The 22,642-nt window shown below is 42.6% G+C and overlaps 2 protein-coding genes across 7 annotated transcripts in view; one reads left to right on the top strand and one right to left on the bottom strand.

Moving 5' to 3' along the window:
* ADGRG5 (adhesion G protein-coupled receptor G5) overlaps positions 1-10,989 on the bottom strand; it is a 31,751-nt gene extending 20,762 nt beyond the window's left edge. Inside the window, exons 1-4 of the mRNA XM_026714477.2 lie at positions 10,853-10,989; positions 2,834-2,922; positions 2,205-2,334; positions 890-1,037 (exon numbers count right to left, since the gene is read on the bottom strand). Coding sequence (XP_026570262.2) covers positions 890-1,037; positions 2,205-2,334; positions 2,834-2,912 — 357 coding nt within the window. The 5' untranslated portion in view covers positions 2,913-2,922; positions 10,853-10,989. The remainder of the gene's footprint in view (positions 1-889; positions 1,038-2,204; positions 2,335-2,833; positions 2,923-10,852) is intronic.
* A 3,735-nt stretch (positions 10,990-14,724) lies between these two features.
* Positions 14,725-22,642, top strand: part of CCDC102A (coiled-coil domain containing 102A) — a 52,577-nt gene continuing 44,659 nt past the window's right edge. For 4 of the 6 annotated variants that reach the window (XM_087940431.1, XM_087940429.1, XM_087940425.1 and 1 more), the window contains exon 1: positions 14,725-14,872. The gene's annotated coding sequence lies outside the window, so the exon portion shown is untranslated. Of the gene's footprint in view, positions 14,873-15,264; positions 15,728-22,642 lie in introns of those variants that run through there. The other 2 variants (XM_087940426.1, XM_087940428.1) reach the window with 1 other exon arrangement.

Genomic DNA, 22,642 nt, shown 5'->3' with positions numbered 1-22,642 from the left:
AATAAAAAACCAAAACAAACTACAATGAAGGAAATTGCACAACGGACCAGGATAAGTAATTACTAACTTCAAGGAGATAACAAGGCACAGTCTGTGGGAAGGACGCCAACCAAGATAACTTCAGACCAAAATAAAACACGCTTTGCTTCTGGCAATGCTGTGTTTTAACCGTCTCTCTTATGTATTATTCTTCCCAGTTGCAATCAATGAGGGGGATCATGGCCGCTTCCTCGCTCATAAGCCAAGTTGTTTCCTTCTCCGTTCTTCCTTGCATGCCCTAGGATGGAGAGGGGATGGGCCTGGGTCCTCCTCTGACTGCCCAGCCGGCCTCTGCCCTTCCCCAGCCTCCTCCAGTGGAGCCACACCTCCACTCTCTGTCAGCCATTCCTCCTCTCCCTCAGAGTCCGTCTACCAAGGGCATGACACATACTGGCATATCTGGGAAAACCCAAATCAGAGAGTTCTGAGTCTTCCCTTAATAATTGAAAGCCAAAGACCCATCCCCTGCACCCCTCAGTCCATCACATGGCCCAATCACCATCTGTCCCAACTTGAGACATCCCTGAACCACTCCTCAACCAGGTGCAGGAATGACATGACCTTGACTGCAAGGAAGAATGCTATTATGGCTAACTATAAACTCTCTACAAAATCCCCCCTTCCAATTTTCCAGGCATAGGAATGTGGCAGCGTGGAAGCTTCTGGTGCTAAAACGGCTTCCAAAGCTGACAGACAACTTTTAAGCTGGGTAGACTTCAACTCTTAGAATTCCCTAGGGCCGTATGCTGCCTGGAGAATTCTGGGAGTTGAAGTCCATATATCTTCAAGTTGGCCAAGTTGAGAGAAACACAGAATCGGACTGATAGTGTGGGGTAGGAAAAATACTTACTAAGAGATCTGCACTGTGGATAGTTAACCCTTTGAATTCGGTGCGGTTTATTCTGTATATTGATGTTTGAATATTAGGGTAATTAATAATGAGATGGGATTTCAGTAAATGGGCTTTCAATATGGTCTCCTCCAATTTCCCCAAGATACTATAAGAGGAAGGAAGAAAGAAAAAAAACCATAGGCTTTATGAGAGGAATAAATAAGTTCTGGAGTAATTCAGCAATAAATTTTCAGATTAAATTATTTGTACTGTTGGTACAGCAACAGAGACCAGGACCATCCAACTGGTGATCAATGGGAGAACGTAAGGATCTATTTTACTTCATTATTCTACAGCAGAGGTCTCCAAGCTTAGTAACTTTAAGACTTGTGGACTTCAACTCCCAGAATTCCTCCAGAGCATAGCTGGCTGGAGAATTCTGGGAGTTGAAGTCCACAAGTCTTAGAGTTACTAAGTTTGGAGACCTCTGCTCTACAGCAGTGTTTCTCAAACTTGGAAAATTGAAGATGGGTAAACTTCAACTCCCAGAATTCCTGCTGGCTGGCAAATTCTGGAAGTTAAAGTCCATACTTCTTAAAGTCACCAAGGTCAAAAAGCACTGGACTAAATCATTGTTTTCTCTGTATAGGTTAAGTTTATTCTATGGTTTCCATTAAAAATGTTTTCTAGAACATCTAAATTCCATCACAAAATATTCATAAAAATCCCTTTCCTCTAATAAATATTCAGAAATTATACAGTCATGCAGTCAGATTTTTTTTTATGCATTTGGATTTTGAAAGGCTGCCTAAAACCCAGGAACTGGAAACCTGGTATATTTAGAATGCATGGTAGGAAGTGCTGCACTGAGCTTAAGGTGAGATTAAATATAGGGGTAGACATAAAATTCTGTCTTCTGCAATATAAGTAGAAGAAGACTTACAACAGATCATTTAGTGACCGTTCAAAGTTACAATGGGACTGGAAAAGTAACTTATGACCATTTTTCATACGTATGACCATTGCAATATCCTCGTGGTCACGTGATTTACATTTGGATGCTTGACAATTGACTCGCATTTATGACGATCGCAGTGTCCCCGGGTCGTGTGATCCCCTTTTGTGATCCTCCGACAAGCAAAGTCAATGGGGAAGCCAGATTCACTTAACAACCAGGTTATTAAGTTACTATCTGCAGTGATTCGCTTAACAAATATGGCAAGGAAAGTTATAAAATGGGGCAAAACCCTCTTGACAAATGTCTCACTTAGCAATGCAAATTGGGAGAGCATATAAATGGGAAAACATAAGAAGGCAAGTAATAAGAACCTACTTCCTCGTCTCGTTGGAAGTGCATCCTGAGTTTATGATCCCTTCATAGATCTCCATAACTGCCTCTATATATTCTGCTCCCCCTTTCTGAATGCGATGTCGGGGTACAATCTCTGTTTCCTTGTTGAGTGCTAAACACCAGGGACAACACAGAGCATGGGAAAGAAGAAGTAAGAGAGAAAGAAGGAGTCTCCATCACAACCTATGAACAGATAGTTTGAAGATCTGGGCAGCAACAGAAATGATGGCGATCTCCAGGTGAGATTAGTAAAGTTCCCCTCCAACGTACGTGCTAGTCATTTCCGGCTCTAGGGGGCGCCAGTGCTCATCTCCGTTTCAAAGCCGAAGAGCCAGCGCTGTCCGAAGACGTCTCCATGGCCATGTGGCTGGCATGACTAAATACCAAAGGCTCACGGAATGCTGTTCCCTTTCCATCAAAGGGGTCCCTATTTTTCTACTTGCATTTTTTATGCGCTTTCAAACTGCTCGGTTGGCAGAAGCTGCTGGGACAAGGAACGGGAGCTCACTCCGTTACGCGGCACTAGGGATTCCAACTGCTGAACTGCCGACTTTTCTGATCGACAAGCTCAGCACCCCAACTTTTTCTCCTTAGCCCAATAAGGTCTTTACCTGATGTAGAATTCACAAAAACCCAGCAAGCAAAGAACCAAAGGAATATTTGGGGATCCATGGCTGCATCGTGTAGCATGCTCAAACGTCTGTGAAAAAAGAATCAAGATTCGTTTAGGTTTGGGGCATATTTCTGGTTCTGAAAGTTGATAGTGCATCGACGGATTGATTAACAGAATAACAGAGTTAGAAAGGACCTTGGAGGCCTGCTTGAATCCTATACCATTCCAGAGAAATGGCTGCCCGATCTCTTCTTTAAAAGCTTTAGTGTTGGAGCATCCACAATTTCTGGAGGCAAACCATTCCACTGAATAATTGTTCTCACTGACGGGCATTTTCTCCTTAATTCTACATTGATTCTTTCTTTGATTGGTTTCCATCCATTGTTTCTTGTCCTACATTCAGATGCTTTGGACTAGGTTGACCCCCTCTTCTTTGTGGCAACCCCTCAAACAATGGAATACTCCTATCATGTCACCCAGTAGTCCTTCTCTTCATTAAACCAAACATACCCAATTCCTGCAACCAGCCAACAGATCTGAATTTATTACAGCTGCTCCAATAGACTCTGGGTTGTGTACAAAACATGTTTACTTAACACATTGTCCCTGTGATTCGATGTGTAAATTCAATAGGAGAACCAGGAGGGAAAGTATATAAAATCATACATTATATGGTATATAAAATCATACACTGCAATGACTTACCTGTCAATGAATACTTCAGCTTCAACCCTAACAACACAAGAGCACACAATAGATACAAACTCAAGGTTAATCGCACCAAACTTGATTGCAGGAAATATGATTTCAGCAACAGAGTGATCAATGTCTGGAATACTCTACCTGACTCTGTGGTTTCTTCCCCAAACCCCCAAAACTTTAACCTTAGACTGTCTACTGTTGACCTCACCCCTTTCCTAAGAGATCTGTAGGGGGCGTGCATAAGCGCACCAACCTGCCTACCGTCCCTGTCCTATTGTTTCTTTTCTTTTTTATTTTTCTTATATGTATCCCTGTATTCACAACTATGTTTTTACTTATACCTATTATCTTGTAAGCAACTGACAAAAATAAATAAATAAATAAATAAAAATAAAGTGCATCTATAGGGGAAGTCAAGATGGCATCTGCAACCATTGCCATCAAAACTTCAGCCTTCTTTATTTGCATTTTAGACTTTCAACGTGAAACCCAAGAAATAAGCCATAGTTTGCCATGCATACGCCACCAAATCCCATAAAAAACAGATAAAACCTAAAACTGCACCAACAACCCAGACTTAAAAGATCTTAAATAGGTTGGCATCCTGTAGAACCCACCCAAACAGACCTCCATTCACCCCATAAAATTATTCATTTTTCACATTTTTGAAGCACTCAACTCCCTTCGGAAGAAGCTCAATAAAATGGACAGTAAAATGTTAAAATAGAGAAACAGCCAATAAAAATTAAACATTCAGAAGATTTAGAATTTAAAAGGAGGCAAAGAGGATTAAAATCTGTAGAAATTAGAAATTGTTAAAAAGATGATAGATTGGCTTTCTGCACCAGAGGTGGGATTCAGCAGGTTCTGACCAGTTCTGGAGAACCAGTAGTGGAAATTTTGAGTAGTTCGGAGAACCGGCCAATGCCGCCTCTGACTGGCCCGCCAACCCCATCTCTTCTCTGCCTCCCATTGAGTTCCAGCTGATCGGCTGGGTCTCCTTTGGTTGCCCTGCACAGAAGAATGGAGCTGGAAAGCAGGCTAGTGGGGTGGGGAGGGAAGGGAGATTTTGCAGTATCCTTCCCTTGCCATGCCCACCAAGCCATGCCCACAGAACTGGTAGTAAAAGAAATTGAATTCCACCACTGCTCTGTATGCTGTTCTGAGCATCCCACACAAAGCCATAAAAAAGCCACATTTTAGCTCGGGGGTGTCCAGCCTTGGTTACTTTAACACTTGTGAACTTCAACTCTCAGAATTCCCAACCAGCATGGTGCTTGGACACCCCTGTTTTAAGTCCTTTATCAAAGGCAAAATAATACACTCATACTTTAACCCCAGGCATGTCTGTTGTTAAGACTATTCCTGTTCCCCAGATGAGTGGGTACAAATGTGCATCTCTGGGGGGAGACAGTCCTAGTGGATGGGATGGGCAGAGAAGCCCCCTTTCCAAAGGATGCCAGCTTTGAAAAAAATGAAGCTGCCAGTCACCCACTCTGCCAAGATGTGCCAGAGGGACAAAGTTAAATTTCTGTTCACTTGCAGAAGCCGGTGACATCAAATGATCTGAGCACCTTTGCTTGTTAGAAGAGACCTTTGTAGGTGAGCTGCCTACATTCAACTTCTTTTTAAACTCAGAGGAGCAAATCACAAGTGGTGCCTTCACGCAACGTGCTGGCCCTGCAGCTTGAGATGGAAATTCAGCGGGTGAATCACTAGGGAAAGAGCACTTAGCTCAAGTGCATCTGCAGGGCAGGGCAAAAAAGTCAAGATGGCATCCACAACCATGCCATCAAAGCTCCATACTAGACATCCAAGTTTAAGGAAATAAACCCTACAGTTAATCCCAAAGGAGCTTTTTCAGGCAGCAACTGGATCTTTCTCTCCTCCTGAGTAAACTACATTTTACCCTAATCCTCTCCTTCCGAGTAGACCAGGTTTTACCCTGATCCTCACCTCCCTACGTGCCCTAGGATGGATAGGGAATGGGCCTGGGTCCTCCTCTGACTGCTTAGAGTCAGCCTCTACCAGGGGCATGACTCTAAATAGGAGCCAGCAGTGTGCAGCAGCAGCCAAAAAAGCTAATGCAATCCTAAATTGGGATTAACAGAGGAATGCAATAAAGATCAAGGGAGGTACTAATACCACTTTATAAAGACTTAGTAAGACCACATCTAGAGTACTGCATCCAGTTGAGATGTTGAGACTCTAGAAAAAGTGCAGAGAAGAGCTACTAGGATATGTCATGCCCCTGTTGGGGAAGCAGCTGACAGAGAGTGTGGCTCCAGTGGCTGAGGAAGAAACTGGGGAAGGGCAGTCCAGCTGGGCATTCAGAGGAAGACCCAGGCCCACCCACTCTTCATCCTAGAGCACACAGGGAGGAACAGAGAATGGAGCAAAGTGGGTTTTGGGGGAGAAAAGGGCCCTGATTCCCTTCATTAGCTGCAGCTGGGAAAACAGGATTTAAAAGGGCGTTTGCACACAGCACCTTGCTGGAAACAAATTATCTTTGTTTGTCACGTCTTATCTGGGTTCTGGCGTCCTCCCGAGTGTGTATGTTTCATTAATTTTTGAAGTCTGCAATTCCTTATCCTGCCCTGTGTCGTTAATTGCTGCAGTGTGGGTTGTGTTGGTTTTTATTTATAATCTATATGTACTTTGGGTTCGGACAGAATTTCTTCCCTTTAAAAACTGTTCTTGGGAGAGTTTTTTCTTCAGTTGATGATACATTGGAGGCCAAGTTGGAGAATGAAAGGGACTTTACCTTCTTTTGTGACTTTGTTGTTTTTGTGCCACGCCCCTTTGGGTCATCACAGGATGATTAGGGGACTGGAGACCGGAACATATGATGAACAGTTGCAGGAACTGGGCATGAGAAGAACCAGGGGAGACATGACAGCATCCCCACAATCATGTGACCAAAATGGGGACGTTTAGCAACTGGTTCATATTTATGATGGTTTCAATGTCCAGGAAACACAGGGTCCCCTTTTGCGACTGTCTTGCAAAGCAACAGAAATGTTGGGCTCAATTACAGCCCTAAGTCAAGGACTACCTACCACCCAGGCCCCTACTGGAAGACAGTGATGGGGTTTGTAGTCCACTGTTGTGGTTAGCTGGCAGCAGGTGCAAGTAATTGAGGAGAGCGATGACTCTGATGAGGGGCCAGGACCATCAGGGAGTGGACTGCTGCCTTGAGAGATTGTGGGGGCTGGCAGCAGTGATGAGGAGGTTCCCGAGGAGCCTGTGCCAAGTGTATGTGCACGAAGGATTACTCGGAGGAAAGAACAATTACAGCAGCACAGGTGACTCAGGAGTAAGGCTGCAAGGTAATGGCCCCTCCCTCAAGAGGATAAAAGTCAGCTTTGGACAAGCATTCTTTGCAGACAGCAAAGAAGCTCTGAAACTCAACTGATGGACATCTTAGTTCGTGTTTGGAGAATTTTGTAAATTAGTTCTTATCTCTGGGTTTTGGGCAGCCTTGACAAACAACTTGGCAAGGCTCTTTCTTGTCGGAGCTAATTAGTGGAAAGCAGCCTTTTATCTGTAAAGGAACAAAATTCATTATTAAACTTTAAAAGGTGGGGGCTGCTGCCTTTGTCTGTGTTTGCTCTTTGGGAACCCGGTTGAGTCATAACATCCACATACTTCACGGAGAAGAAAATTGGGGGTCAGTTGGGGTAACCAATACTTCCTGTTAGGGGAGTTCACAGCTATGGAAGGTCAGTTGGTCACCTTGCAGGATTTTAAATCGATATTTCAAACTTCATTTTACATTAAGATGAAGAAAGACACGTTTGGATTTCCCCCAAACTTCACACATCAACACACCAAAGGAGAAGTTTCTGGTTTCTGGTTTCCTGTTTTTATGGTACCACAAAATATTTTTGTTCTAAATTTGAAGCCTTTTCCTCTTCTTCTTTCATTTGAAAACCATGCAAGTTCAAATACTGGCATCCTCCTTCTCAACTGGAACTCCTAAACCAATCCAGAAAATGGCCAGTTTAAGCTTGGTGCCTTTCAAATATTTTGGGATTACCGTTCCTCATGTGGACGGTTTCCTTATTCCTAAGAAACTAATTTTAACTTGCCTAAAAGCATGCAAGGTGACAAAGCATCTACCTGTTAATTCTTGACATATGACAGTGATGGTGACTGCCATGGTGGCGGAGTGGTTCGTGCAGTACTGCAGGCTACTTCTGCTGACTTCTGCAATTTGGCAGTTCAAATCTCACCAGGCTCAAGGTTGACTCAGCCTTCCATCCTTGTGAGGTGGTAAAACGAGGACCCAGATTGTTGTGGGCAAGCGGCTGACTCTGTAAACTGCTTAGAGAGGGCTGGAAAGCACTGGAAAGCAATCTATAAGTGCTCTTGCTGTGGCTCATAATGGTTGTAGGTCATGACAGTTGTAAAACCAATTGGTCAGGTGTCTGACTCAATTTTATGAATATTAGAAATATGGATGATGTGTATTAATTCTTATACTTGCTTTCCCTTTTAACACTTAACAAACTTAACTTCTTGATTGATGAATGTATCTTTTCTTTTATGTTTACTGAGAGTATTTGCACCAAGACAAATTCCTTGTGTGTCCAATCACACTTGGCCAATAAAGAATTCTATTCTAACACCATAACTGCATAAGCGCTGTGCATTTTGTGAGGTTCTGTGTTAATGGGTGTGGTGGCGTTGTGTTTTTTTGATAATTTTTGATAATTTTTTAAGGTTTTAAAGATTATACCTATAAGCACTACTCCTCAAATCTAGAAAAGACTCAATCGTTTCTATGGAAATGGCTATCACTGCAGCATGTTTTCATTCCATAAAAGTTACTCTTCTATAAAAAGTGTAACCACAACATCCTTTGTATGATGAATCACTCCATGAAATTTCACTTGGTGTTTTTTTTAACCCATAAAGGGTCTTAAAGAGAGAGATTTAATTTCAAACTGCAGAAAAAACTGAACATAGAACCTTCCTGGATCCGATGTTTTCCAGATGTGTTGGACTACAACTCCCATCTTTCCCAGGGCAGGAGGCAGTGAGGGTCTCAGGGTGTCTGTGGAGATTCCCAGTCATCTCAGTCATGGTTGTCCGAAAGATGCTTTTTCGAAAGGCAACTGGGCTTTCTTTGTTTTGCCTTTAAGATGTTTTGCTTCTTGGAGCCTCAAAAGTTTTTCTGGCTCTGTTGCAGAGCTGTCACTGGAGGCCCATATAGAATCCTGTTTTTAATAACCTCTCAAGTTAATGTATCTGGCTTTATTCTAATTTTTCTTATCCTGCAATGCATCTTCTTTACGTTCCCTTTCGTTTTGTTTTGCAGTGACGTTTATCTACTAGGTTTTTTGGTTGTCATTTTCTTAAGATTGTCCTATCTTGTGTTCTTAAGAAATGACACATTATCTTAATCATACGTCTGATTAAGATAAGGTGTCAGTTTTTAACCACACAGATAGGACAATCTATAGAACATTTCTGGAAATTCTCAGTCCCACAGGTCATGGTGCTTTTTTCAAGAAGCAACTGGACTTTATCTAGAGATAGTGGTCTCCACTTCTTATGATGATTTGCTCAATCAAGCGTTCACATCAAGCTTTCTAAGAATAAGGAAAAATTTAGATGAAGGGACCAATGTTAGTTGTATCTGTGTGACATTTCTTGCTAACAGTAATGAAAATACCAATCAGTTTAGGAACATTTTGAGGCTTAGTAAACCACCACAGCTTTTTTTTAACTCATGCATGCTCACAACTCACTGCTACACAACTCAGTGTTTCTAGCCTGGGAGATGAATATGTGTAAAGCAATGTATCATTGTCTGCAATCTACTAATTAGAAGTATATGCAGTGAATTGATACCAATACACAATGTTGATCGTTGACGAACAAGTGGCCTTTGCCTCTTGCAGCTAATTCTAGTACAAATGGAATGGAGTTGGGTGGAGTGGAATGGAGTGGAGTGGAGTGGAGTGGAGTGGAGTAGAGTAGAGTAGAGTAGAGTAGAGTAGAGTAGAGTAGAGTAGAGTAGAGTAGAGTAGAGTAGAATAGGATAATTATTGTCACTTTGAATGCATGCTAATTGGCATACATTAAAATGAAATTTCATTGCCTAAGCTCTCAAAGGATCACCACCTCCAATATATACTACATAAACTTGACAAAATAAATAAATACAAAATTATGCATATATCCACATATATTATATGACACAGAGAAACATCATAGTCTAGTTCGGATGTATACATATACATGACAAGAAAAACGAATCTTGCAAGTTTACCAGACGGATGTCATAGGGAACAAAGCGGTTCCAGAATCTGGTAGTCCTGCTAGAAATACTCTGGCAATATATATTTTTCCTAAAGTCTCCATTTTGTCCCCAACCTATGACTGAGGCAAGTTTAAGTCCTCCTTAACTGAACCAAGATTAACAGAATACTTTAATCCAATACTGTCCCAAAGAATCAAGGAGTATAAAACCTGTTAGTTACCCCTCACTTGAAGTCAGGACATTGCAAGGATACAGAACTGCAAACCTGAAGATAACCATTCCAAGTCCAGAGAAGACCAGAGCAACATACAACAAATTTGTCTTTGAGGCCAACGAGATATGTTAATTTCAAAGGACCAGAACAACATACAGCATCTCAAGTTTTAACCTTTGAAACTTTAGAGGTCATTTATATTGATAGCACCAATATTAGGCAATCAACTGCTGTATATGGCATCTTCCATGCAGAAGAAGATGGTAAATTATAAATGCATTATTAACTCTGCTAAAAAGATTAGAATTAGCTTCTTTATAACCTTCCCCTTTCCTTCTTTCCTTCCTCCCTCCTTTTCTTCCTTTCTTCCTTCTTTCCTTCCTCCCTCCTTCCGTCCTCCCTCCTTCTGTCCCCCCTTTCTTTCCTTCCTTTTCTCATTTCTTTTTTTTCTTTTTCACTAATTGTTCTTATTTTCACTGCTTCTTTTCTAATATTTGTATTGTTCTTATCTTCTTCAAAACTTATTTTTTTAAAAAACCTCTTAAAAAATAGAATTAATGTCCATAGGCAACCTTCAGCCAAGTCTAAAGAAAGAATTCAGCCATGTAGCTGAGGAGAGCTGCTAATGGGAGTTGATGTCTCCCATCTTAGTTGCCTAGATTGAAAAAAAACATTTCTCTTTGCACATGGGGAAACATTAAACTAATTGTTGCATTTCCCATTGCATTTCCCATTGGTCACCCTGAGACCTGGTTGCTATTCTCAGCTTTTTGCACGTTACAAATCCATGCCCAATACTTGGATTCCTGATTGCACAAGTCAACACTCACCCCAAAGAAGGGCATTTATTGATCAGGATCTGGGATCAAAGAGGATTCGGAGTCAATCCTGATCTGGCGAGGCTTGGATCAAACACCTTGGTTAGAAAGTCTTCAGATGCATCCTGACCCTTCCATGTCTGTTTTATAATAATGTCTGTTTTACAGTAATCATCTCCTTTTTGAGTACTTCCTGTATCTCAATAAGGTTCAGTTCATTTCCGGACTTACAAAGAATCAAGAAAAGGAAACGCCAATGAGTCAAAAACTGTGTTTAGGATGCTGCAATTGGAACTAAGAATGTTGGGACTTTCAAATAGACACAAGGACAGTTTTTTTCACAAACACCATCACTCTGCTAAACAAATAATTCCCTCAACACTGTCCAACTATTTACTAAGTCTGCATTACTATTACTATCAATCTTCTCATCGTTCCTATCACCCATCTCTTCCCCCTTGTGACTGTATGACTGTAACTGTGTCGCTTGCATCCTTATGATTTATATTGAGTTTCCTAGAATGATTTGATTGCTTATTTGTACCCTGACTATCACACTTGGCCAATTCATTCATACATTCATTCAAGGACAGTTTTGAACTCCTGCACACGCTAATTTGCATCCCAAACCTGTTTAGAGTACTGCAATGCAGCCTATGTGGGGCTGCCCTGGAAGAAAACGCAGAAGCTACGACTGGTCCAGAATGGGGCCATGTTTGCAGGGATGAATAACCCCTAGGTTTAACCATGTAACTCCTTTGTTATGCAAGCTGCGTTGACTTCTAGTTTCTTTCCAGGTGCAATTCAAGTTGCTATTGGTCACCTTTAAAGCCCTATAAGGCACAGGGCCAGGTTATCTGCAGGACTGCCTCTCCCTAAGGATATTTATCCATCCTACCAGGTCAGATGGCGATGGGCAACTGCGCATGCAAATGTAGGTAACATTTCTTCACTAAGTGTCTGGCTGTGTTTGCATAACTCATTTTAGCAGATCATTTGAAGTACGTTGTGTGCACATAGACAATGGCTGAGTTTTCTTGGCAGCCAAAATTTAAATCCAGGTCAAAAACTATAATTGTTATTTTTATTCACAGAAGACATTATGCTTGCACAGACAAAGAAAGCAGATTATTATTTAACCTAAAGGCAACAGCTAGATTCCCACATCACAATGAGAAACAAATTGTCTAAGCCCGTTTGAGCCTAATCTACGTCTTGGCCCACAAAATCATGTTGTTACACTCATGAAAAAAAAAAATCATGATTAAATTGTGATTCTTTATTCTGCTTTAATCAAGCATACATTTACAAGTATACAAGTGCAATGGCCATAACCTGGAATTAAGGAAAACTTCCTAACAGTGAGGAAAACTGACTAGTGGAACAGAAGTTGCCTCCAGAAGAGTCTAAACTTTTAAGAGTCTGAACTTCTTGTCTAAAATGGTGTAGTGTCTCCTGCTTCAGCAGGGGGCTGGACTAGAAGACCTCCAAAGTCCCTTCCAACTCTATTCTATTCCATTCCATTCCATTCCATTCATATTCTGCATTGTTTTGTTCTGTTCCATGCCATTCTATTCCATTCCATTGTTTCCTTTTATTCTATTCTATTCTATTTTATTATATTCTATTCCATTCCATTGTTTCCTGTTATCCTATTCTATTCTATTCTATTCTATTCCATTCCATTCCATTCATATTCTGCATTCTGTTTTGTTCTGTTCCATTCCATTCTATTCCATTCCATTGTTTCCTGTTATTCTATTCTATTCTATTCTATTCTATTCTATTCTATTCTATTCTATTCTATTCTATTCTATTCTATTCTATTCTATTCTATATTCTATTCTATTCCATTCCATTGTTTCCTGTTATTCTATTCTATTCTATTCCATTCCATTCCATTCATATTCTGCATTCTGTTTTGTTCCTTCCATTTCATTCTATTCCATTCCATTCCATTCGTTCCTGTTATTCTATTCCATTCCATTCCATTCATATTCTGCATTCTGTTTTGTTCGTTCAATTCTATTCCATTCCATTCCATTGTTTCCTGTTATTCTATTTATTCTATTCTATTCTATTCTATTCTATTCTATTCTATTCTATTCCATTCCATTGTTTCCTGTTATTCTATTCTATTCTATTCTATTCTATTCTATTCCATTCTATTCTATTCTATTCCATTCCAAAAATGGATTCATTACTTGCAAGCACAACTGGGCCAAAAAGTTCTATTGCTAAGCGACAGTTTTCAAATTAGTCTTGCCCCTTTTTACCACTTGTCTTGCCACAATTGTTAAATGAATCTCTGTAAATATGTACCAGTTGTTAAGCGAATTTGGCTTCCTTTTGACTTTGCTTGTCAGAAGATCGCAAAAGAGAATCATGTGACCCTTTTGATCATGTGACCACGGAGGTGCTGCCAACGGTTGTAAGTGTGAAAAATAGTCAGTGCCATTATAGTTTCAAATGGTCGCACTATCTTTACCATAATAGATAAATATAAAAAATAATTCACATCCTGGACATAAAGTGCTTCAACTCCTTCCCTCAAAACAACGCTACAGACAGAGCCCTGCAGACCAGAACAACTAGACCCACAATGAGAGTTCTTCCCCCAACACCATCACTCTGCTAAACAAATAATTCCTACAATACTATAAACCGTTTACAAAGTCTGCACTACTATTACTGTCAACTTTCTCATCACTCCTTATCACCCATCCCCTCCCACTTGTGACTCTATGACTATAACTTTGTTGCTTGTATCCTTACGATTTATATGGATTGTTTCCTAGTATGATTTGATTATTTATTGTTTCCTGCGACTATTATTAAGTGTTGTTCCTTATGATTCTTGACTCTTGACAAATGTATCTTTTCTTTTATGTGCACTGAGAGCATTTGCACCAAGACAAATTCCTTGTGTGTCCAATCACACTTGGCCGATAAAGAATTCTATCTGTCTGTCTGTCTGTCTGTCTGTCTGTCTATCTATCTATCTATCCATTCATCCATCCATCCATCCATCCAAGGAGAAATCAGAAGTAGCCGGCTTGCAACCTTTATGCGCTATTGATTGATTCAGTTTATAAACCGCTCTTAACAGTTGTGGATCGTGGGCTGCGGGTCATGTTTAATCCGAATATCCGACAGGACCTTTTTCTATGTCCCTGACTACCTATAGTCCTCAAGTTACGACCACAACTGAGCCCGGAACTTATGCTGCTAAGTGAGAAATTTGTTAAGTTTTGCCCCATTTTACAACATTTCTTGTTACGTTTGCTAAGTGAACCGCAGCAGTTGTTCAATGAATAATACGGCCGTTAAGTGGAAATGGCTTTTCCCTTGTCAGGTTGCAAAAGGGGATTACATACCCCCTGGGACACTTCAACTGTCATAAGTAAGAGTCCGCTATCAAGCATCCGAATGTAAATCACATGGCCAGGGCGATGCTGCAACAGCCCAAAGTCAGCAAAACGGGCATAAGTCCCTTTTTTCAGTGCCCTTGTAACTTTGGTCACTAAGTGGACTGTTGTAAGTCAAGGACTACCTGTATTCAGTCAACTGGGCCGATTCATAAAATCCAGCCAAACTAAACAAAGAAGGAAAGCTGTGCCGGTCGAAGGCTCCTTAAACCGTTGAGCAAACACAGGCGCCTCAAAGCTCCGCAAAGTCCCGGCCACATTCCTGAGGCAAGGCCGACTCGGCTGCGGATGATGGGGCCGGGCTCCAGGCATCCGGAGCGATCCCCAGGCCAGTAGAAGCGGGCAGGCAGCACCCGAAGCCCGTCCTCACGCCCACCGCCTCCCTCTACCTGCTACCCCTCGGCCGGGCCCAGCCAGCCCCCGAAGAGACGGCGACCCCCCGCCCTCCATCCCGGCCGCTTCCAGGGGGAGGAGACTCCCAGCAAGGCTCCCGCTCCGCTCGCGCCCACCGCCGCAGCCCCCCGGCCGCTCCCGCCGGCTGACCCACGCGGGGCCCGAGGAGCCACTCCCGGCCTCAGGACCTGGGAGCCCCGCCGCGTCCCAGGTGAGGCCCGCAGGAGGAGGAGGAGGAGGAAGAGCGAGGCCGGCGGGGCTGAGGGGCCCTCTGAGGCGGGGACGGAAGGGAAGCGGAGGGGTCTTGGCTCGTCGGGCCGGCCGGGGGAGGCTGAGGGAGAGGCCGGGGAGAGGCGCCGAGCGGCTCCGGGCTGGCGCGGGGAGGGGGGGTTCGCGAAGGGGCTTCGAAGGGCGGGAAGGTCCCCTCAGAAAAGTTGAGGCTGAACTTTACGCTCGCCGGGAAGGGGCGGAGGAGCCGCGGCGGGAGGAAGGGCGGGGGTGGCGGGAAACGCCGGCCGCTTTCTCGCGGGGAGGCCTTTCCCAAGCGGTCCCTCCCGGGTGGATTGGGAGGAGGAGGAGGAGGAGGAGGCGCCGGCCAGTGACGCGCGGGGTGGGGGTCCCCTCCGGCTTCGGCCCAAGGCTTGTCCGGGAGCCGCTGCCCGGGATCCACGGCCGGTGGATGGGGCGCTTCTCGGAAGAAAACAGGCGCCTGCTCTGCGCGCGGGGTTGGAAGAGCGCTGGGTCGGGTCCGCCCGCCGCGCTCGGCTCCTCTTGATGCCAGCCGCCTGGGTTCGCCCCCTTGAGCTTGCTCGGCCTTGCCCGGACTCTCGCTCCGACGTGGCTTTGGAGGGATCCGGCGGAGTGGAAAAGCCGCTGTCCGGCTCTTCTGGTCCGGGGCCCGGCCTCGCTCCTGGGCTTTTGCCTCGGCTCTCCTGGCGGGTTTCCTTGCCCGGTTGCGGGAACCTCTGCTTGGAAAAGCGGCCCTTGCGCTCTCCGCCTCCCGCTCGGATGCGCCAGAGGCTGCCTTAGTTAGAAGGGCTTTCGCCAATCCCTGGGAATTCATGCAGTGCGTTTATGTATTTATTTTTCTTTGGGGGTATGGAATCTTAGCTTGGAATCAGAATCTTGATTCCAAATCTTAATCTGACTTTGGAATCTGTATGGTAATTCGGAATCAATGTGAATCTTTATTTATTTATTTTGTTTGTCAATTGCTTACAAGATAATAGGTATAAGTAAAAACATAGTTATGAATACATGGATACATATAAGAAAAATAAAAAGAAACAATAGGACAGGGACGGTAGGCAAATTGGTGCGCTTATGCACGCCCCTTACAGACCTCTTAGGAAAGGGGTGAAGTCAATAGTAGACAGTCTAAGGTTAAAGTTTTTGGGGTTTGGGGAAGAAACCACAGAGTCAGGTAGAGTATGCCAGACATTAACCACTCTGTTGCTGAAGTTGTATTTCCTGCAATCAAGTTTGGTGTGGTTAACCTTAAGTTTGTATCTATTGTGTGCTCTTGTGTTGCTATGGTTGAAGCTGAAGTATTCATTGACAGGTAGGACATTGCAATGTATGTTCTTATATACTATACTTAGATCGGACTGAAGGCGGCATAGTTCTAGTTTTTCTAGGTCTAGAATTTCAAGTCTGGTGGCATAAGGTATTCTGCAACGAGTAGAGGAGTGGAGAACTCTTCCTGTGAAATATTTCTGGACTTTCTCAGCTGTGTTAATATCAGATATGTAATGTGGGTTCTGTATTCAAGTATTGGACTAGCAAATGTTTTGCATATTCTAGTTAGTAGTAGCATAAGAGTGATGTTTGAATCCGCCTTTTGTAGCTTGGCACACCACTTCTCCAAGAGTGGGTCGTGAAAATCCCCCCACTCAATGTTTCCTCCCCCTGCATGCCTCAACAGCCAACAGGCTTGTACAAATGAATTACTAGCTGAAAATTGGTTCCTTGTCCTGTACAAACAGCGCTGCAAGTTCCAACATGGATTCTAATGTTTTTTTTTTAAAAAAAGGACCAGCAAACAAGTCTTGAATATGGTGACTGTAGGTTCATGTGTGCATTGCCAAGTAGTGATGTGTGTGATTCTCACATATGCAACCCTCCAGAAAAGTACAAGATGGGAAATGCAACAATCATTAATTTCTAAAGATATTTAGAATTTCGCAAAGTTGGAGTTATGCACACACAAACACATTGCTTAAAATTGAATTGAATTAACATTCTTGATCAGGAAAACTGCTATGGGTCGTTAAAATAATACTTAAATTTGGGTTTAGTAGTTGAGTAGTTTAAAATTCTTTTGACCTGCTTTGTAAGGGGTGGAGATTAACATTGTTGTATTAAATTAATCAACATTCAACCAGTGAGGGTGTTGTGTGTATATGTGTTAATCTTAAGACACTTTTAAAATCTCTTGTGTTTTTTCTCTTTTCTGTTTTTTTTTTAAATATTTTGGTGTGTTTTATTTTATTTGAATAAACTAAATATTATTCAGAAAAAAATGAAGAAGGTAAGAAAGCAGACACAAACGCAGTCATAATTGTGATTTCGTTCACCACAAAGGATGAACTCCCATGTTTTTAAAATGGGTATAATGGAAAAAAAAAGGTGTGAAAAACACAGTCATGATATTCAAGAGAGCGTGAATACGTGAATATTGCCAAGAGCATAGATTGTAATTCTTCCCTGTTAAGTTTGGGGTTGTATCAGTGGTCTCTTTGTCTTCAGGTAACCACATTGAAAAATGCATACCTGTAGGTCATGGGTTTCCCGTTTGTGAAGCTGAATTATCAAAGCTTGGCAGATCTTTATCATTTACGAATTAAATTTGGAGGGCTCTTTTCCACCACCACAACTTTTAAGTGCCCTTCTTGAACCGACAATATTCAAACTGTTTGAACTTTGTTTTCCTTCTGAATGCCCTCCGGACTGAATTCTTCAAAAGAACCAGTGAGCAATTAGAATGAAAGTCCAAAAAACATTTTATTATCTGATAAGAGGTTTTTGCTGTGGGCGCCAGTCCCATGTTAAGTGCAGCCACAAAGGATGTTTAATGAATTCAGTTACAATACAGGCAGTCCTCGACTTGCAAGGGTTCATTTAGTGGCCGTTCAAAGATACCTCACGGATACGACCGTTTTTCACACTTAAGACCATTGCAGCATCCCATTGGTCACGTGATCCAAATTTGGATGCTTGGCAACTGGTTCAGATTTATGACCGTCGCAGTGTCCCCCCTTGGGGTCCCTTTTTGCGACCTTCTGATAACCAAAATCAACGGGGAAGCCAGATTCACTTAATAACCATGTTTCTCCCTTAACAACTGCCATGATCCGCTTCACAACTGTGGCAAAAAGAGGTTGTAAAATGGGGCAAAATTCCTTTAACAAATGTCTCGCTTAGCAACTGGAATATTGGCCTCAATTGGGGGTCGTAAGTCGACCTGTATTTCTTTTTCCTCTTATTTTCCCCACAACAACAACCCCATGAAATGGATTGAGCTGAGAGAGAGAGAGAAAGAGAGAGAGTGATTGGCCCAAGATCACTAGAACCCACAATCTCCCTAGTTTCTCCTCTGGCGCCTTCACTACTTTCCCAAAGTGGCTCAAAGGTGATGGTTGCAGCATTCCCTGCTGGCTTGCGCATGCGCTGTTAGATGTGGCTCAACCATCGCAGCACCCAGGCAGGCCTGCAGTGCAGCTGGCCTTCTCTTTATGATTCTTCCAGTATTTCAATCAGACCAGAGCTGAAAAGGACCTTGGAGGTCTCGTAGTCCAGCCCCCTGCTCAAGCAGGAGACCCTATACCATTTCACACAAGTGACTGTCCGGTCTCTTCTTTAAAACCTCCAGGGATGGAAAAGCCACAACTTCTAGAAGCAAAGCTGTTCCACTGGTTCTTTGTCCTCCCTGTTTGGAAGTTTCTCCTGAATTCCAGGTTGAATTTCTCCTTGATCAGCTTCCATTCCTTGCTTCTTGTCCTGCCCTCTGGTGCTTTGGAAAATGTGTTGACCTCCTCTCAAACATTGGGATACTACTATCATGTCCCCCCTAATCCCTTTTTTCTCTAGACTAGCCAAACCCAAATCCTTTAACTGTTCTTCCTATGTTTTAGTCTCCGGACCTTTAAATCATCTTAGTTCCTCTTCTTTGCACTTTTTCCAAAGTCTCAACATCTTTTTTGTGATGTGGTGACCAAAACTGGATGCAGTATTCCAGGTGTGGCCTTAACTAAGGCTTTATAAAGTGGTACTAATACTTCACCTGGTTTTGATTTTGATTCTATGCCTCTGTTGGAAGAAGAATAGAATAAAGCTGGAAGGGACCTTGGAGGTCTTCTAGTCCAGCCCCCTGCTCAAGCAGGAGACCCCGTACAATTTCACACAAGTGACTGTCCAATCTCTTCTTTAAAAACCCCAGGGATGGAGCCCCCACAGCTTCTGGTGGCAAGTTGTTCCACTGGTTAATTGTCCTCCCTGTTAGGAAGTTCCTCCTTAATTCCAGGTTGCTTCTCTCCTTGATGAGTTTCCATCCGTTGCTTCTTGTCCTGCCCTCTGGGGCTTTGGAGAATAATTTTCTTCATATTGGTCCCCTATGACTATATTAAGTGTTGTACCTTATGATGCTTGACGAATTTATCTTTTCTTTTGATGTACACTGAGAGCACCATGCACCAAAGACAAATTCCTTGTGTGTCTAATCACACTTGGCCAATAAAAAATTAATTCATTCATTCTTTCTTTCTTTGTGGCAGCCACTCAAATAGTGGAATAGTGCTATCGTGTCACCCCTAATTCTTCTTTTCTTTAGACTTGCTTATACAATCAAGGATTGTATTGGCTTTTTTGGCTGCTGCTGCACACTGCTGGCTCTCATTTAAGTGATCATCCAGTAGGATTCCAAGGTCTGTCTCACAGTTGACCATTTTTGATCCGGAGTAACAGCCCGACAACCCGTTCATCTCTGGGTTACTGCAAATAAAGTGGATTCCAGCAATGAGGTTGGCTGGAAAGCAGCAGCCTGACCACCATTTCTTGCAGTGGTATACTTATCCAATTAGGATTCTCCACCAGCTTCTTGTTAAGGCTTCCTGGGCTGCTTTCTAAGCCGCGCACCGCCACACGGGTTTGAAAAGTCTGTTTCAAAGTCCATGCGGCTATTAGGAGCAAGGCTGAAATGCACGAGAGGAGAGTCCCCACTTGGCCCCTGAATTCAACTTCCTGTACTGCTCCAAAGAGAAGGAGCTTGTGTTAGGGTTAGAAGGGTTGTAAAAACAACTGCATTTTTAAAACATTTGGCAGACAAATACCAGGCAGTTTAAAGGAGGTGGGAATTCCTGTGACCTTGTACGGATACAGATAGTCAGAGTTGGAAGGGACCTTGTAGGTCATCTAGTCCAACTCCCCACCCAGCAGACCCTACACCATTTCTGACAGATGGCAGTCCAGTCTCTTCTTGAAAGCCTCCAGGGATGAAGCTCCCACAACTTCTGAAGGCAACTTCTGTTCCACTGGTTGATTGTTCTCACTGTCAGAAAATTCCTCTTTATTTCCAGGTTGAATCTCTCCTTGTTCAGTTTCCATCCATGATTCCTTGTCTGGCCTACAGGTGCTTTGGAGAATAGCTTGGCCCCTTCCTCCTCTCTGGGGCAGCCCCTCAAATATTGGTATCCTGTTTCCTGCTATCCTGTCTCCCCTGGTCCTTCTCGTCACTAGACTAGCCATGTCCAGTTCCTGTAATCGTTCTTCATATGTTTTAGCCTCCGGTCCCCTAATCATCCTGGTTGCTCTTCTCTGTACTCTTTCTGGAGTCTCAACGTCTCTTTTATAATGTGGTGACCAAAACTGGATGTAGTACTCTAGGTGTGGTCTTACTAAAGCTAAGAAGCTTGTGCTAGACTTAGCTACGTTGTAAAAACAACTTGTTTTTTAAAACTTTTGGCAGAATAGTAGCGGGCAGGTTAAAGGAGGTGGTAATTCCTGTGACCTTGTCCATGGGAAGCACTTAGTTGGCCCTGCCTGGATCACCTTGAAAAAACAAAGTTCAGTTAGTTCTTGACTCACAACTGTTCATTTAGGGGACTATTCACTGTTACAACGCCACTGAAAAAAGCGACTTGTGACTATTTTTCACACAACCATTGCAAGCACCCCTGTGATGCCGTGATCAGAATTCAGACTGTTGGCAACTGACTCATATTTATGACCATTGCAGTGTCCCGGAATCGTGATCACCTTTTGTGTCTTTCCAACAAGCAAAGTCAACGGGGGAGCCAGATTCATTTAAAGACCATGTTGCTAGCTGAATAACTGCAGTGGTTCACTTAACAACGGTGGCAAGAAAGGTCGTAAAATGGGACAAAACTTAACTAGCTTAGCAACAGAAATTTGGGGGCTCAATTGTGGTCATACATTGAGGACTATCTCTAGTCAGGCATGGTTGAATTTGGGTGAGAGACCACTAGGCAATCTCAGTCAATGGCTTACATAAGAAAGTATTTTAGAAATGACAGATGGAAATGGTTAATTGTTGCTAAGACAACAACCAGCCATATCCATGTTGCCAGCAGAAATCAGTGGGGGCTCAAAGCTTTTTATTCTCACCTTTAACCTTGTTCATCTGCAAACAAGACAAGAATGTGTGACATACCCAAGGCCATTTCTACCCTTTTCTACTCAAATACCTTCCCCCTAGCAAATGGCATTTTGCAACTTGCAAGAAATACAATCATTTTTCAGGATTTACTTCGTATAATTGACTTCCTATTTCTAGAAAAAAAAACCTAATCTTTCCCTCTTTGATAAGAGAGAGAAAGAGAGAAACCAAGTCTTATTCAGCTATTTCTGGGAATTTGCCAGGTGTTGATGCTGTCAGGCAACAATAAGATTTGAAAGTTTCCTCTAAAATAAACAAAACAACCCTAAAATGATACTGTTGCATTGTGTAACTATTCTATGTTTTGATGTATTTATTTTTTTACCTTTATATATAAAAGCAAAATATCACTCACGCATCATCACAAAATCTCCAGAACCGTAAAGCCTACAAACTTGAAATTTGGCACTTATGTTCCTCTTGGCTTCTGGGTGCTCACTAAGAAAGGATTTTTTGAAATTACCATCAGAGCATTAGTATTTCCTATGTTGTTGTTGTTGTTGTTGTTGTTATTATTATTATTATTATTATTATTATTATTAACACACTCTGATGCTAAGGAGTTCTACTCTCCCTCCCCACCTGAAAAGAAATCTGTTCCAAATGTGAAACGCAAGCAGAGGAGAGGAGTTTCCATTTCAGTTTCACAGCACCAAGCAGCTTTAGTACAGAACAGTTGAGCTAAGCCACACCCAGGCTCCTTACTGTCTCTTTGCTCACACAGCAAATACTGTTTCACTTTCCAAACAGCCCTCAACTCTCTCACACATTGGAATAGAACAGAATATTGGAATAGAATAGAATATTGGAATAGAATAGAATAGAATATTAGAATTGAATTGAATTGAATTGAATTGAATTGAATTGAATTTCTTTATTGACCAAATCTGATCAATCAGACAAACTGTGGTGTGCCTTAACGTCACATGCAAAATTGGCCACACTTAAAGAACTGGGATAATTTGAAGCTAAAAGATTTAGATAATTCTGGTCAGATTGACTAAGATATTAGGTGGAAGGCTACACGACGAGTATCAACACAAAAAGAATAGTAAAATATGTGGTGGTTTCCATGAGTGCCCACCCTATGGGCAAGGTTTCAGTTTAATAAGGTGGCTTGGTATCTCGCCTCTAAAAGTGCTGGGCCAACCGTCTTTGAAGTAAGTGGAAGCTCAGGCAGACATTCAACAGGATCAGCACTTGACTGGGAACTGAAAACAATTGGGCCTTCTGGGTCACCTCTTGAGTTTTAGGGTCGATCTGCCAGAGTTGAGGAGAAAGTCCAGAAAACTTTCTGGCTGGGGTCCT

This window comes from Pseudonaja textilis, chromosome 11 (assembly GCF_049901715.1).
Source record: "Pseudonaja textilis isolate UNSWEBS1 chromosome 11, rPseTex1.2, whole genome shotgun sequence".
Taxonomy (NCBI): domain Eukaryota; kingdom Metazoa; phylum Chordata; class Lepidosauria; order Squamata; family Elapidae; genus Pseudonaja; species Pseudonaja textilis.
This window is presented reverse-complemented; position numbering and strand designations above follow the sequence as displayed.